Source organism: Branchiostoma lanceolatum, chromosome 2, assembly GCF_035083965.1.
Source record: "Branchiostoma lanceolatum isolate klBraLanc5 chromosome 2, klBraLanc5.hap2, whole genome shotgun sequence".
Lineage (NCBI taxonomy): Eukaryota > Metazoa > Chordata > Leptocardii > Amphioxiformes > Branchiostomatidae > Branchiostoma > Branchiostoma lanceolatum.
The window spans coordinates 22,011,456-22,028,420 of NC_089723.1; the positions used below are offsets into that span (position 1 = coordinate 22,011,456).

The 16,965-nt window shown below is 42.2% G+C and overlaps 2 protein-coding genes across 2 annotated transcripts in view; both read left to right on the forward strand.

Moving 5' to 3' along the window:
• The first annotated feature begins 409 nt into the window (after positions 1-409).
• On the forward strand, positions 410-4,636 carry LOC136427937 (non-neuronal cytoplasmic intermediate filament protein-like). Its single transcript, XM_066417169.1, has 7 exons — positions 410-899; positions 1,098-1,158; positions 1,708-1,803; positions 2,505-2,675; positions 3,300-3,425; positions 3,934-4,154; positions 4,367-4,636. Exons 1-7 carry the CDS (start codon positions 526-528, stop codon positions 4,401-4,403), a joined length of 1,086 nt encoding a protein of 361 aa, XP_066273266.1. The 5' UTR covers positions 410-525; the 3' UTR covers positions 4,404-4,636.
• A 673-nt stretch (positions 4,637-5,309) lies between these two features.
• LOC136426916 (anti-sigma-I factor RsgI6-like) overlaps positions 5,310-16,965 on the forward strand; it is a 48,075-nt gene continuing 36,419 nt past the window's right edge. The window contains exons 1-5 of the mRNA XM_066415635.1: positions 5,310-5,518; positions 8,049-8,085; positions 10,107-10,259; positions 10,551-10,600; positions 16,109-16,249. Of these exons, the coding sequence (XP_066271732.1) occupies positions 5,310-5,518; positions 8,049-8,085; positions 10,107-10,259; positions 10,551-10,600; positions 16,109-16,249 (590 nt within the window). The remainder of the gene's footprint in view (positions 5,519-8,048; positions 8,086-10,106; positions 10,260-10,550; positions 10,601-16,108; positions 16,250-16,965) is intronic.

Below are 16,965 nucleotides of genomic sequence, written 5' to 3' on the forward strand. Positions count from 1 at the left end.
TTTACAAATGAAATGACGACCTAATCTAATGCATGTAGATAAATTACCAATAAATCCCGTTATTGAAGGACGAAGGTTCGGGTATAGTAACAAAACGATTCAGAGCACATCTTTTCCACTAACAAGATACAAGCACGTTTTCCCTCAAACATTTGATTGCCCTACATACTCTTCAGCTCATCAGCAGTTCACGCATAACTTTCTATATGAAGCCATAGGGTGGGAACGAAAGGTCGCGAACCTGTGACGTGTTGACACATTGGGGCCTGATATGTCCTCTGTAAACTTGGTTGAACCCAGTAAACTATCTGGTGTTTCTATAATCTGGAACAGCGTTGTTAACCAATGGCAAGCATCGTGAGCCAAAGAGATTGACAGCAAGTGACTATGTGATTAAAGTTAAAACTGTGTAAAGAAGCTGTGTACCGGGTAGATGCTCTAGCACCGGTACTGACAACGCCTCGAGGGTCGTGCTCAGACGCCAGTTTCAAAATCAAGACAAGGTCGAAGATCTAAGGAAACGCCATGGCTAGCAAAGCAGCACGAGCGGGCGTTGGCGGTGCAAAGCCCGTTGTCGCCCCCGCCATCCCGACCGAAGGAGCGCTGCAGACCCTCGCTGACGCCAGGGCGACCCGCAGCAGTGAGAAGAGAGAGCTGGTGGTCCTGAACGACCGCTTCGCCAACTACATCGAGAAGGTGCGCTCCCTGCAGGAGCGGAACACCAAGCTGACGACCCAGATCAGGATCCAGGAGGCGCGGGAGGAGACCGACATCGCGGAGCTGTACGAGACGGAGCTGACGGAGCTGAGGGCGCTGGTGGACCAGCTGACTCAGGAGAAGGCTCAGCTGGACTCCGAGAGCGCCAGCTGGCAGGCACGGACTCAGGAGTGGCAGGCCAAGTAAGTCCACAGTTTCCTCTTTCATGTTTCACTCCATACCGTAGGTTTACGAATATTATTGAACATAGCTTTTGACCAGAAACTAGAATGTACTGATCGTTTTAACTGACCATGACAGTTTCAGACTCAAAATGAGGTTATTAGGGCTAGAGCAAATTGACGTTGAAATGAACATTTATCGATGTGACTACTCGTCAGGTGCGAGACCGAGACTGCCACGACTGAGGCCATGCGGACAGAACTGGCAACGGTCAAAACGGTGTGTCTTCTCTTTCCGCTAAATCTCCATATTGCTGATATGCTATGGATATATTCAACTGTTTAATGCGATCTTTTATACCTATTTTGTTCTTCTAATTTCTCATCCCATTTAGTCACTAGTCTAACTATTTGACCGTTGGGGTACCACAGAAGATCTGGCAACCAGTTTTCTCCTCCCTTCTCGGTTTTCTGTTCATCTTAGTGTTTCAAGTAGTTTCATGCCTGTCAGTTCTTTGATATTATCCCTCGTCGCCTACCTATCTTTTTCCTCCCTGGACGCTTCCTTGCTCGTTTTGGCTCATACCGATCGTACCACTTCAGTTTTCTTTTCTTTACTGTGGTGAGGAGGTGTTATATATGGTCTTACGGACCGATGTTCGTTTAACTCTAGATCTGTATTGTACGTCAGTATTTTAGATGGCTCCCGGCATAGAATCTTCCGGAAGCATTTCTTCGTTCACTGTGTACTGTACATATTGTAATGGTATGCTAGGTACATGCAAACAGTTGTTCAAAGAGATAAGAGGTTCTGCAATCTGTTTTCCAGGAGGTAGATGCGGCGACTGTGGAGCGTGTTGGAGTGGAAAACAAGCTGACCACCGCGCAGGAGGAGATTGAGTTCCTCAAGAGGGTCTATGATGAGGTGAGCATGTCCTTGTCACCGTGAATAACTTCATCAGGTTGGTTAATGACTGTATAGCAAAGATCTGTATTTACAGCCACATATTCATCAAGAGCCGACGTTTCGATGATCGTCTGTCATCTTCTTTGGGGCAATTCTGACTGGTTCACTGTGCCCTGACTATGTATGTGACAATACGTTACGTTTGGGACTGCATTGTTAGCAGTAACACTTACTTCAGTGCACAGTGAACAAGTCAGAATTACCTTGATGAAGATGGCAGACGGCTCTTGTTAAATATGTGGTTTTGAATAAAAAGACTTTGCTATTCATGTCTTCGTCACGTTAGAACCATCCCGGAATTGTATTTGTGCTCCAGATAAACAGTTAAGGATTATGGAATTTTTTGAACTCAAGCTTGACGCTGTAGATAGAAGACACATGTATCGAATAATGATACGACTTTTGAATACACAAGAAAGAAAGAACAAACATCCATCGAAGGCTTTGTTACTTAAACGTTTAAGTTGCACTGAACTTAGACAGACTGTACACTCAATCAATTAATTTCCGAATCCGCGGGCATCAACTGGCGATACATTTCGGCTGTAGACATATCTCTATTATAACAATGTATTGTATTCATACAATACCATACATACTGCTATACACTCACAACGATAATCAAATATCCTTACCATGTAAGTTTTGCACCATTACAGGAGACGCGTAAGGTGCAGTACCAGTTGAACCAGACCGTGGCCATTGTTGAGACCGAGGCTCCGATCATCACTGGACCTGACCTGAGCGAGACTCTGCGTGAGATCCGCATGCAATACGAGATCATGGGACGGGCCAACAGGGAGGAGGCCGAGGCCAAGTACAAGCTCAAGGTGAGACCATTACCAATACTGTGATCACAATCAGAAAAAGGGTCCCCACCGGGGAGTTTTCGGAGTTTTTTTTTTCTTTTTTACTTTCGGGCGTGACCCCTAGCTAGCCCCGTTGGACACCCTGCGGCTATCGGGCTATTTTGGCGCATGTCTGGGTCCTCAGATGTATTTAACTCGTAGTTAGAATATTACCCCAGGACCTGGTGACGAATTGACGCCGTAGGACCATGAAAAGTGAGAAAAAAAGATATGTTATACCGTACCTCACATATATTAAGCAATATCCTAATTATTGGCACTATTCCAAAGTACAATTGTAAATATACTTCCTTGTATACTACTTATTTGTCAACATTGTTATCTTACACTATCTGTTTTCTTTTTCTATAAACAGATTATGTTGCAAATAGCTCTGGGGCCAGGACTCTGGCTAAATACTGACGTAATATTCGAGTTGCATGAACATTGTTGTGTATAATGCATATAGCCAGACGAGTTATGATTCTCGTCCTCTTGAACGGTAGGAAAAATGCCTTTAGTCCAATATTCAGTCATAACTCATAACAAATATTTCAAAACAAAACAAAGCAAGTCTAACGTTGGTATTGTTTTCTTTTTTTCCAGTTCAGCGAGTTGGCCCAGCAGCGGGAGCTGGATAACGAGGCTCTGGTCTCCGCCCGGTCCGAGCTGACCAACCTGAAGAGGATGCTTCAGTCTATCGTCACCGAGACAGAGGCACTCAAGAACAAGGTTGGGTCATCGCCTTACCTTGGTTATGCTACGGTCACAATTGGGCAAAGGGGCCCCAATGGGTAGTTAACAGTTTGTTTATGTGCAATTTCGGGCGTGGCCACTGGGTCCACTCTGTGACTACCGGGCTATTTTTGGCACGGCCGAGCTCCGGGTTGATTTTAACTCGGAGTTCAAATAAGCCCGTGACCCGTTGACAAATAGACGCCGAAGCTTATCATGGGATCACCGAGAGGTACCTCCCAGTTTTCGTAGTCCACCGGGACACATTTGTGACTTCGACGCCCGGCCGGGGCTACACCCTCTACAGGCACGTTGACCGTAGCATTTCAGCAACATTCCACTCGGGCGGCGACCTCCCTGCAACAGAGCTATTTGACAGATCGATCAGCGAATTTCATAGATTAAAAACGAACCTTTTTTGTGTTTGTGTGTTTATTGTGTTTTCAGTCCACTGTAGTATGAAATCAGAGAGAAAGTAAAAAAAATTCTGTGTCTTCTTTACTAGACCGGGTCCCTGGAGACGAACATCGCGGAGACAGAGGCCCGCCGTCTGAAGGAGATTGAGGAGTACAAGCTGGCGATCGGCGAGCTGGAGCAGCAGATCGAGAAGATGAAGCTGGAGATGACGCAGCACACCGTGGAGTACCAGGAGCTCATGAACATCAAGATGGCGCTGGACGTGGAGATAGCGGCCTACAGGAAGCTGCTGGAAGGGGAGGAGTTGAGGTGGGGTTATTTTCGTAATAACAATGACCTTTATCACATGAATATTCAATCTCAATATGGGCTAATGTTGACATATTTGGATCTTATAGAATCTGAAAAGACTTATGCTCAGAAAATAGAATCTATATCGCCATCGTAAACGCCCATCGCTATTCATATTGTAAACACTCATTTCTTGCAATTTTCTTGTTTGAATGATTTCCACTATACAGGCTCTTCAGCGAAGCCCAACCAAAACGTCAAACGTGAGGTCAGCAGTCAGGTGAGGCGTGAAGTCACGATGGAAATCAAGTCCAGCTAGAGAGGAAGTACTTGAATCGGATGACGTAAAGCTGTGTGACGTCGTATTACATCATTAGCATATATCATCATTTTAATCGTAGCATGCAACGTGTGAACATTTGTTTAAGTCAAACTTGTACGAATAAATCATGAATTCAAGAGGCTTCTGAAGAATAAACATTTGCTTTGGTAGACCATGACCTAGTGCTATTGTCAATGAATGATTTTTCTTCTTCATTTATGAACTGGAGATAGACATTCGAGAGGTAGCCTTACTATGCTACGGTCACAATTGGAAAAAGTGTGGCGATTAAAAATTATTGTTATAGCGAAGGTGTCTGGGTTGATCTTACTGTCATGTAAGGAAAGTATCAACGTAGCACTTATAGTTCTGCCATAATATTTGTTCAAATCGTACTTAGAAATCAGAGAGGCCTCTGCCAAGTTTTTTGAGTCAACAGAGGTTTTGTTGGTGGGAGGCATGATGTTCAGCACGTTCTTGAGATAATAGATCAACTGGGGTAGGTTGAAAACCCTTTTCAAAGCTAGAATACTAGATTCGGTACCCTGAGAACTCCCTGACACACTCCCACCAGTACGAAATCGGAAACCACTTAAGTAGGTCATCTGTCATCGACCTGCGTGCTGGGATGCCAGACCGTGCTAAAGAAGGTATAGAGTGACAGGCGGGCGGACGGATTCCATACATTCCTGTGCAATTCTGGGAATTCTTGTAAAACGGGCGTAAAATATACTATTAAGCTCGCTCTTAAAGGGCGCCAGACATTTGGAGATAACTTAGTCTTATCATATGTAACAATAGTATTATTATTATCAACAAGGCTAGAAGAGCAACATGTTATTACCCTTAAGATGTGGTACAGCTCTAACGACTCCCTCCTGATCAAAGATTTCGACAACACCGTGGGCAGCATCCGGATAAACTTGGAGCGACCTCCGAGCGAGATCCGTTTCCTTGTGGACGACGCTTCCTTAAAGGAGTTCATGTCTCCCATCACCGACTGGAGGTCTGAGGCAGACCCACGGATAGAACAGATCCGCAAGAGAGACGTCAAACTCCGGTGAGAAGAAATGAGAAATTATACATAACCTATTTACTGATATTTGACAAGATTCAGAAGCTGGTGGCATACGTAGACAAGGATTTGTTGCGAATATTTTCATCGGGTTGGTGAATGACTGAATGGCAAAGTTCTTTATTCACAACCACATATCTAACAAGAGATAAAACGTTTCGATAACCGTCTGTCATCTTCATCAGGGCAATATGCTGACTGGTTCACTAGCTATAGTGCAAAGTGAGCCAGTCAGAACTCTCCTGATGGAGGTCGCAAACTCACATCCAAACGTCGATTCTCATTATCTCCAGGAAAAATGGAGATATAGTTTTGAGCGTGTCTTTTTGTCTGTTTGTCATCTGTTTGTCAACCATGTTGTGAAGTTGGCACCAAGAAATGCATGGTGCACCAACTGCAGAATTTACATATACGTGCACGCCGACAGAAGACCGAATCGCTTGAAATTGTCACCATAAAATTTTAACTGTACTATGATATTTTACTGTATAGTTGCTGTATAGCACGGTATTTTGCTGTACTTCACAGCGCAATTCAGGAATCCAATGCAATTAATGGTGACCTGTCATCATTTGTAAACATTTGTAAACAGTTGTTAACAGTTGTAAACATTTGTAAACTTTTGTAAACTTTTGTAAACATTTGTAAACATTTGTAAACTTTTGTAAACATTTGTAAACTTTTGTAAACTTTTGTAAACATTTGTAAACTTTTGTAAACTTTTGTAAACTTTTGTAAACTTTTGTCAACTTTTGTAAACATTTGTAAACTTTTGTAAACTTTTGTAAACTTTCGTAAACTTTTGTAAACATTTGTAAACTTTTGTAAACTTATGTTAACTTTTTTAAACTTTTGTAAACATTTGTAAACTTTTGTAAACTTTTGTAAACTTTTGTAAACATTTGTAAACTTTTGTATACTTGTGTAAACTTTTGTAAACTTTCGTTAACATTTGTAAACTTTTGTAAACTTTTGTAAACATTTGTAAACTTTTGTAAACTTGTGTAAACAGTTGTAAACTTTTGTAAACATTTTGAACTTTCGTTAACATTCGTAAACTTTTGTAAACTTGTGTAAACTTTTGTAAACATTTGTAAACTTTTGTAAACTTGTGTAAATTTTTGTAAACATTTAGAGATGTAGTTTTGGGTGTGTCTGTGTGTGTTTCCGGACTACTGTAAGCAGCATAACTCAAGTACCTCTTGATATGATGGAATTACGATGATATTCGGTATATGGGCGGGTGTTGAGAAGCCAAAATTCAAGGTCTATTTTGGGCCCCCTGGTAAGTGACCTTGGTACTGCAGCAGAACTTTTTCTATCTTTTGACCTCTGGTCTTGATTGTTTGTGTCAGATAGCTTGTGATGTAATGAAGAGGTGGTTAATGTTTGGGCCCCTGGCAGCTTGTTCTGGAACTGCATGGGCGTTATTGTGAAAATCTTCTAAGGAGAATAACTGAACAGAGGAATTTTAGATTTCCGTATTCAGTATGCAGGTAGCTTGGACAGAGATGTAAGTAATGAAGTGCAAATAATGCTAATTGGGACTTAATTGGGGCTTGCTCATTCGCCCCCCCCCCCGTCATAATTTCCGAACGGTATGATGTATCATCGACATATTTGCAGGGAGTGATGGTCACGTCAAGTCTTATAAATTCCTGTAATTTTGGTGACGTTATGACGTTATATGTCGTAATTACGACGTCATCGATGTGATTTTATTGGCTAAGTAGTGAATTCCCGTCATATCTAAAGGTTTTAAACAAAACAGTTTGTATCATTCGATTTAAGGTATGCAAAGGCATACGACGTTAATGGTAAGTACGTTGACGGCAATATGACGGATCCGGCATCTTGGATCGGGCATTTTGAAATTTTTGAAAATCCTTTATGACTCCAAACGACACTGAAATAGACTAGAAATGTTCATTTTAATTTTTCTGGTAAAGAAAATGTCAGGTATTGACGTTTTTAATGGCGAAAAAGCCTGCTGATACCTTAAATAGTGATATAGTCCGCCATCTTGGATTTTGACTGATAACGTCATCAAATTAGCATAAATTATGAATATTAAATCATGAAAGTTACATCTAATTACATATGATGTTATACATGTATGAAAACTAGTGTAGTTGTGCAAGAAAACCTGAGAAATATCTTTTTTTTCAAAAAAATTAGTGATTTTTGCATAAAATGCCTGTCAGAAACCCGTCGCCAGGGCAACATGAAAAATGATAAACTTTAAACCATTATAACAAAATTGCTGCCAATTTTTTTTAAGGAAAAGTCACCATGGTAGTCCTTGCATACATCGTTTGGCAGTAATACGATGTCAAAGTTGACGCGGAAACTTTTAGCCCCCCCCCCCTAGTCTGGATAGGGTTAAACACTTAGATACTCTATGCCTAGATTTGAATGGATGTTGTATTCCAATTGATGAGATGGCAAGCTTAGGCAGCAGCAAAAAGTATGGTGGATAAAACCTGGCTGACTGTGGTATTTTTTTGTATCGTAGGATCAACACACCGAACGCGCATGACATCACAGTAGAGGTAAGTTACGATGAATAGAGTCATCTTCAAAAACAAGTGTCAAAGATACATTAAGTGGTCTCTATTGAAGCGCCGTAAGATGGATGTAGAAACTTGTGTTATAACGTCAAGAAGGTTATGTTTGTTTTTTTTTGTATTTTTTTGTAGCCTGTGTACATGTGTGTGTAAACAGCATGACTCAAGAAGGTCTGGATGGATTGTTTAATATTTGGCATGTAGGTGATGAGACCAAGAAACTACTAAAGATAGGGGGGCCCTAGTGACGTATTAAGATACTGCTGCGGAACTGTCGGCTTTGATATCTGGTGTTCTGGATATGCCCTTGTCGTGATTTTTGAGTGGTAGATAGCTCTTTGGGCCAAGAGGAATTGGTGTAGATGTAGAGCACCCCCCCCCCCGGCTTTTTTTAAAACTGAAAAATTTGAAAGAGAATAGAATTAATCAAGAAGTGGTTGACGGATCGTCATGTTTTTTTCGTATGCAGATCGTGATTATTGATATGATCAAATTATTATTATGCAAACCAATTAGAACAAGAGATCCACGAACACATTATCTTCGCCAAATAATCAAGGCTTATTGTGGAGAGTGATTAATATTTACATGCTTATCAACCCCTGCAAACTTGATCATACACCATACCGTTTGAAAGTTATGATGGGGGGGGGGGGATGAGTCCAGTCTAGATAGGGATAAAACTCATTTGGTGGTACAGGACTAGTATATGTGTATAGTGTGCTGATATATGTTATAACTGGTCATCAAAAAAATTTAAAGTTATAATTAGATGGTACAGTCAATATATATGAATAGAATAAATCTTTATTCCATATCGTACACATTTTGCAAGACATAGTACATGTTACTTTTCCATACGGTGCTAGGTAATACCTAGCAGTGTACTCTCTGAGCAGAGGAGTTGGTCCGGCTGGTTATTCACATGTTTTTAGGTGTTTTGTAAGGCTTTCTATTTTGTTCCCTTTCGGTTATGTCTCCAACCGTGTGTTTGAAAAAAATGCAGAAACTGAACACTTAAAATAAAACCGGACCCACACATCTGTTTGAATTGTAGTGAGACTGCCCCATTTGTTTATTTATGTACACCATCTGTTTATTTACACTTCTAGGCAAGGCCTTCTGCTGGCCTGTTTCGGGAATACTGTCACACGCCCCGTTATGGGATGTAAAGGATTTACAATTATTCTTACTAATCATGCAGATTAGCTCCTGTTTTCTATAATTAGACATCGATTGTGTAAAGCACCATCTAAGCTCTCTACATACAAAACTTCACGACAATCTCTTCACCCCTTCTCAAGTAATACGTGTTCGAATGTCAAAACAAAAACACCCACTGCAGTTCTAAACAAGCCGCTAGGGGGCCCAAACTTACAGAACTTACTTCTTGTGGCATGAACTATCTACCACACAAATATCATGACCATGGCACTTTCAGAAAATATGCCACTAAATTTTGAAGCTCCGCTGCAGTACCTTAGGTACTTGCTAGAAGGCCCATTATCGAAATTGACCTTCCTTTCCGTAAACCCTACCCATCCACTAAATATCATACAGATCCATCAACAGCTTATGTTGTCCACAAGAAAATACACATCCACACAAAGCCCACTGCAGTACCGACGGAAAATGCCAGGAGAACCATTTTTGAACTTGATCTCTGTTACCACAACATCTACACACCTGCAAAATATCATAAAGATCCATCAGCGTTTCCGTCACTTTTTTCGCCTACATACAAACGCACAAAAATTAAAAGTCTGCTGCAGTACTGTTGAAAAACGCAAGGTAAACCATTTTTGAACTTGACCTTCCTTTGCACAACCAATACACACCTAGCAAAAATCATAAAGATTCATCTAAGGTTTCTTGAGTTATGCTCTTGACATACATACAGACCCACCAAACAGCTGGCTCAACCGAAAACATAATCTACCCCGAGTACTATAGTACTCGGCAAAGATAATTAATGAGAAAGTTTGTTTTGTATATTTGCTTGGCAGGTAGCTCAGACCCGGTCCCACTTTGCCTTCGGGTCGGTCGTCCACGCCAAGCAGATGCCAAGCAACAGTTACTATACAGACTTCTTCTTCAACAACTTCGAGTGGGCTGTTCTGGCCAACCAGCTCAAATGGAAGCAAAATGAAAGGATTGAAGTATGTTATTCCTTATCATATGTAGGTGCTTGCACGCATTTACTCCGGCCAGGGCTTGTTTTTCGAGCTGAATTCATTAGAAGGTGTGAACACTATTGTAAGCAAGATACCTGTAAAAAGTGTGGATGTGATAAATAGTTCCGCTCACGAAGATGCAAATGATATCATCACTTCTGAAGTTTTGCTGAAGCTATTATGACAACACTCAAGTTATATCAACTCGATTGTCATGCAAACTATGACATATTAACTAGCTGTTCATATTGATTCTTTGTTTCGTCTTACTGACAGTTGACGTTCGACTGGGCAGATCCAACGATCGCACTGCTTGAAAGTCGAGGGTGAGTTGTAATCCTATACTATAGTGGCATGGATATGTACTCGTGTAAACAATAGCATATCTTTGCGTATACATTCTTACAATGTGAAATCTTAACGAACTTATAGCAATTAAGATCACCGTTGGCGTTACAAAAAAACTTGAGAGTAAGTTCACTACTTACTTTTCCATTTTTTGAAAACTTGCTTATTGCTACGGTCACAATTGGAAAAAAGGGCCACGCCGCGAATAATTTACGGGCTGTTTTTGGCACAATCGGGCGTAACCCCTAGTGGTCGGGATTATTTTCGTAAACTCAGAGTTTAAATAACCCCGGGACCTGGTAACAAATAGACACCATAAGGTAATCGTGAGAGCACCGAGAGGTTCCCTTCTCCACCGGGACAAATTTATGGCTTTAAGGGGCTACACCCCCTACGGGCACTGGTACTTCAACTTCAACCGGCTTGGCTTTTTTGGGTAAAGACTGTCAGAAAACCAAGTGCATACAACTTACAAGTCAGAAAATGTTACGACCTCGCATATCTGCTTGGAGATTACAGTTATTCACAATACATGTACTCAAATTGCATGCGCTATGCGTGAAACCTTGGCCTAGGCTCTATTGTGCATAATAGCTGTATTTATTCCAACTGGTTAGCATACCTGCTGCTGGCTGTATTGTTCTGGCCAGGAGGCTGAAACACCCCATTTCATGGGTAACAACATCATGTATATGTAGGTCTCTGCACATGGGGCTTATCCTACATGTAGATACTAAACACTACAGCTGTGGGTCAGTCCTTTATCATTTTTTATCATTTTCAAGAAAAGTTATAACAAAGATATTGCCAAAACATTAATAATAATATCACTTCACAGAGAATGGAAAAGCACATGGCACATTTACCTGATGAGGATCTATGTAAGTTTGCATAATGGAGAAGGGGGAATTGTTGATGTGGTAGGTTCCACAAACTTCAACTTATTGGGCCCCCAGATAACCCCGCAAGGGGCAAAGTAGGGGGGGGAGGAGGTCCCGGGCTAAGGCGGGCAGGCCTCCAGCCTGGCGCGGAAAGACTCAACGGTGGGAGTCGTAACAACCGCGCCAGGCAGGGCGTTCCACTCTGGTATAATAATAATAATAATAATAATGACTGTTCTTGGTCAAATCGATATATCTATGTGCTGAGATTACAATTTGACCAAATCAGTGTACATCTTTGCCCAATCCTGTTTGTTTCGAGCTCTTTTTCGGAGGTATTTCAGTACGTGGGTTTCCGTTCTAATGTTCATTTTCATGTACAGTTTACAATCGTCTATGAGGCTGCTTAGGAGCCCCTCGCGGGGCCTCCCTTGTCTCGGTGTAAGTTTTTTACTGAATGCAATGTTTAGCACTTTCTGTGGCGGAGAGTCTTCTGGCGTACGGAGAATGTGACCAAAGAGAAACCATCTGCGACGGTGGACTTCGTTTTGTAGTGGTGATGTTCTACACTTGTTGTACAACTTGACGTTGCTGATGCAGTTGGGGTAGATGTGACATGTTAGACGTCTCAGTTGTTTCCGGTGCCATGAGTCAATCTTATACGCAAGCTGCTCGGTGAGTCCCCATGTCCCGGCGTTATAAAGTATCACGGGTATAACATAAACTTGGAAGAGTTTTAGCTTGAGTTCTAACGAGATGTGTTGTGTCCCCCACATACTCCACATTTTTCTCATGGCCACGTTGGCTAGCTGTATCCTTTCTTCTATGTCGTCCGAGATGCCAAGCTCTGGTATGGTGCGAGGGAAAAAAGAATATTTAAATGAGTCTGTTAGAGCGTTGATTGTTTGGAATTTTAGAGTGTGGCTACCCCGGGTGCGCCCCTGAGCTGGTTTCAGAAGATTGTCTGTGTTTATATTAATGTAGTTATTGACTAGTTTATAGAGAAAAGTGAGGCGGGCGTTCCTCCTCCTTTCAGAGAGAAGGGGCCACTGCAGGTCATTGAGCATTTGTGTCACGCTGCTAGTCCGCCGGTGGTCATTCAGAGTCACTCGGGCGGCCCTGCGCTGGACGGCCTCCACCGCCTGTATTCCTTATACGGGTCCCAGCACTGCTTGAACAGACAGATTTCCGCGTTGAAAACCTGTGTATACCTGCTAGGAAATTCCAAATTTTCACGGGTTTCAATGAGTTCCCACAGTGAAAATGCGATGTGTCCCTTTTGGGGAACCTATGCACATCTGTGTAAACGGACCATTTGCGTGTACACTTTGTGTCCTTCGATGAAAACCTGTGCGCACAAGTGTGTAAACGTGTGGACATGTGTGGAAATTACATGTGTCGGCCTTTGTGTGCCAACGAGTGGTGCATAATTTAGCAGTAATTATCGCGTAATTATCACCTAATTATCTCCCCAGTTGGTCTAACCACGCGGCCCGTCCAGACACATCCGGGTACTCCTTCAAAACACCTTTTGTCATTGAAAGTAGCGTCGTTGCTATGCTACTACGCCCGGACATCCCCCCCCCCCCGGGACACCCACTGCCCCCTCCCAGCCCCCTGCCTTATACCACCACGTCATACCGAAAGCACACGGAATCATTGTTCGTAAAGATTGACATTTTATTCACTTAATTAGAGATAAACAACAACCAATACATTCCAGCCGATACATTCTCTCAATTACATACATTTACACATGCAGTCTTTTAAAACGTTCACAGTTACACACAGACTAAGCTAACAATACCAAGACAAAAGGTGAAAACGTACGAAGTGTCTGAATGAAGATTAACAAAAGAATACAGATACATTTAACATTATTTCGAAACCTGTACAAAACTCTAACAAATCTATTAGGTTTACAGCTACATGCATTGATAAGTTCGAATTCGACATGGATTTCAAATGTTTTTGTCTACAATTCTGTCTAACTGTTGCCCTCTAGAGGCAGAAAGTCATCGTTTTCATCGAACTGAGGTAGTCAGGCTGAACTGCCCAGTGGCGCAGTAGTGTCAGGCTAAAACCTAGCCGCACGGTCCGTTCGACTCGTCGCTCGTTGCTTTACTGTATCCAGACACGCCGCTGCAATGTCCACATTCTTCATCCGACACGGGTTGAAAAGTCCGGGGCGAAGCCGTAGTCAAAAGTCCGGACTGTCTTGCTTTACCAAGGAGGTCATTTGTCCATATAACCTCCGTGGCTTTACAAGGAAGTCCTGTCGCGATGTTCTGTGTTCAAACGCCTTGCATCAGTCTTGTCGTAGAATAGAAACCAGGCTCAAAATAATCCCAGGCAGGAGTCAAATAACCCACGCTAGTATCCAGACACAGAGATAGCAACAACACACATCTGCAAACAACGACACAGGCTCCTCAAATACAAACTGAAAGATTTGAAAATGGTGACAAGAACCTTGATTGGTCCCTGCTTTTTAAACCACGTGCTAACCAAGAAATACTATTGGATGTCCCTTTTTTTACTAGAATTTGCATTGACACAGACATAATTACTTGTGAAACACCGTGTATGTCTATTGCATACATTCAGATTTGAGCAGCCTGATTACTAGTTTTTCACAGATTAACAATACCTGCCAAGGACGGTGTTAAAACATGCGGCCGTGTCTTATGAATAATGACGACAGCCTGATAAATTAGTAGGTTAACAGTAAAAGTTGCAAGTAAATCGTTCTATCGACGATATAACCGGCGAGGAAATTAGAATACATCAAGTCAAATATATAACATGTCATGTTCCAAAGCAACATTTACTAAAAGGCAATGGACGCCATTCAGTGCAAGGTGAACATGTTACATGTATGTGTGTGTGTTTTACGGAGACACGGACCTATGTCGATAATAGTTCGCGTGTGACGTAGCTAATCTTTCTATTAATCAAAGTGATACACATAGCAGTCTAGATTCATGTGACTTGAACGAACATCACAGTCGGTACAGAAAATTAATACAGAATGATAAGATTTACGTTCAGTTTTTGTCGCCCTTGTCATAGAAACAAAAGACAGCACAATACACATCAAATCGGTATTTATTTTTGCAACGGGCAAATGACTATTTCATAAAAGCACAGATTCAAATCAACTCGTAGATCATAGACCCAAATACAGAAGATCGCGAATGGTCGATGATAAACTAACTTCGCCGGCTACAGTGAGAATATTTGCTTGCAAGTTGAACCCTCTCTCCGTAGCCGACTCCCTTAGCATACTATTCAATCCTTGATCTATTTGGCCTGAATTTCTACTATTATCCCCAGTCATCCTCGGGGCCTTTTAGAGGCTATGTCGATGACGTACGGTCCAGGTTTGGGGATAAGGTTTCGAACCCAAATCACCCGTATATCTTATACCTATGGAGCAGTGACGTGAAACAAGAACTTCAATGTTAGATATCGAGTTCTGTGGTTTAATTTGTGAACAATGATATGCCAATCATACTCCGCGTGGGTACGTCGTCTTGTCTTTGTTTACAACGTGACTCAGGCTTAGAGTCAGACAAATGGGAGTCAAAATTGCACCAAGAGACGCCAATGTTTGCAATGAAAACGCAAAGCAGGCAATATGCTGGAGTTCTCCTTAATCAACGACTCCGACCCATATACGTCAATGTTTATAAGAGTGAAATCATGAGAGCATTCGTTTTGTTTTCAATACAACACCATGCCACACATTTAATGCGTTATCGTTTGGCGCCAGTATTTTAGGCTTTCCCGATTATGTAACGAATTAGACACGTATCAGGGGTTTACACAATGAGGTTTTAAAAAATCATAGGTTTACGTCATTTTACCCAGGGCAAAAAGTTTAAACAATTACTCAGGCAAGGCGCTCCTTGCTCGAGGTAAATTTTCACGCACTTCACAAGTCTCTATTATCATGGTTAATTAATTCCGGCACGAGATGTTTCCTAAGGTGGGAAACTTTGGACACTTTGTGTGCACTTTTGTGTGCACATGTGTCCAATCTTGGTGACACGGGTGTAGGAAAGCCGTGTACACAGCAAGGAAATGTTGGGTTTCACCATAGTGCCCAAGCTTGCAAACTTGTGGAAATCTTTGTTTCCATGCAGTGCAGACGATGGCACTATATTCCAAGTGGGGCCGCACCAGCGCTTTGTAACAAGTGGCATTGACTCTTGATGGACAATGGGTCAAGTTGCGCCGAATGACCCCTAGTACCCTACCGGCTTTGCTAGTGGCGTAGTTGATATGGGTGTCCCACCGCAGATCGTCGGACAGTTGTACTCCAAGATAGGGGTGGGACTTGACACCGGTGAGGGCTTCTCCACAGAGGGAGTACTGGGTTAGAATGGGGTGCTTTTTACGGGTGATATGGAGGATGTGGCATTTAGAGGGATTGAACGGCATAAGCCAACGATTTTGCCAGTCTGTTAGTGCATCAAGATCAGACTGTAAACCTTGTGCGTCAGAAGGCGTGCTGATGGTTCGATAAGTATATGGTATTATGGTACACTTTTTTACCGTTGCTTTTGCTGACCTTTTTTTTTTCAACCATTGCCTGACCAGGATACCGATTCGCGGGCACAATGTGTTCTGGGGAACCGGGGACACCCATGTCCCCACCTGGCTGCCGGCGTACTCCGGGTCAGAGCTGGAGCAGAAGTGCTGGAAACGGGTTGATGACGTCGTGGGTCGGTATGCTGGGAGGTAAACCCTTTTATTTGAATCATTTCACAATACACACAAGTATCATTAAGTACCATAAAGCCCCAGAACCATTCTACCTGCATATGTCCTTAATATGAACGGGACTTGCCATGCTAGGTCAGGATTTACAAGCCACACAAGACGTGGTCCAGGGCCATGATACCTAGATAGTGATATCCTCACCCCCCTAGATAGAAGGAAGCCTACCACACACAAGCATTATTGAACTAACTCAACCTTCTGAGAACACTTAACAGAAAACCCTACTCCCGAAAATATGTCATAATCTTCACGATTTGATAAAAAGGGCACCATCTTCCCAACCAACCTCAGCTTCGAAAACACTGCATTGTACATCAGTCTTAATCAAAGGTCTTAATCTATTTTAGGGAGACGGGATCCGGATAAACTAAGACGTTCTGGTGCTATTTCACACATTGTATTTTGAAGAAACGAAACTTTTGCAACCATCTTCTCAAATCTAGCATCAAGATCAGACACTTGAGAATTTGCCTCAAAGCTCATTATAAAGTATCATATTAATCGATTTGTGGGCAATATTTTCTTTCCTCACGCTGTGCCAGGTTGTAACATTGGGACATCAACAACGAGATGCTGCACGGAAACTTCTTCGTGGAGAAAACGGGAAACCCGCAGATCCGGTACGACATGTTCCAGAAGGTGAAGGAGAAGGACCCTGGTGTCAAACTCTTCTT

Bases quoted from the DNA above. Each gene is read 5' to 3' on its own strand.
- LOC136427937 (XM_066417169.1), top strand. From the start codon at position 526: ATGGCTAGCAAAGCAGCACGAGCGGGCGTTGGCGGTGCAAAGCCCGTT. The intron at 900-1,097 runs GTAAGTCCACAG...ACTACTCGTCAG, and splicing joins ACTCAGGAGTGGCAGGCCAA to GTGCGAGACCGAGACTGCCA. The intron at 4,155-4,366 runs GTGGGGTTATTT...TCCACTATACAG, and splicing joins CTGGAAGGGGAGGAGTTGAG to GCTCTTCAGCGAAGCCCAAC.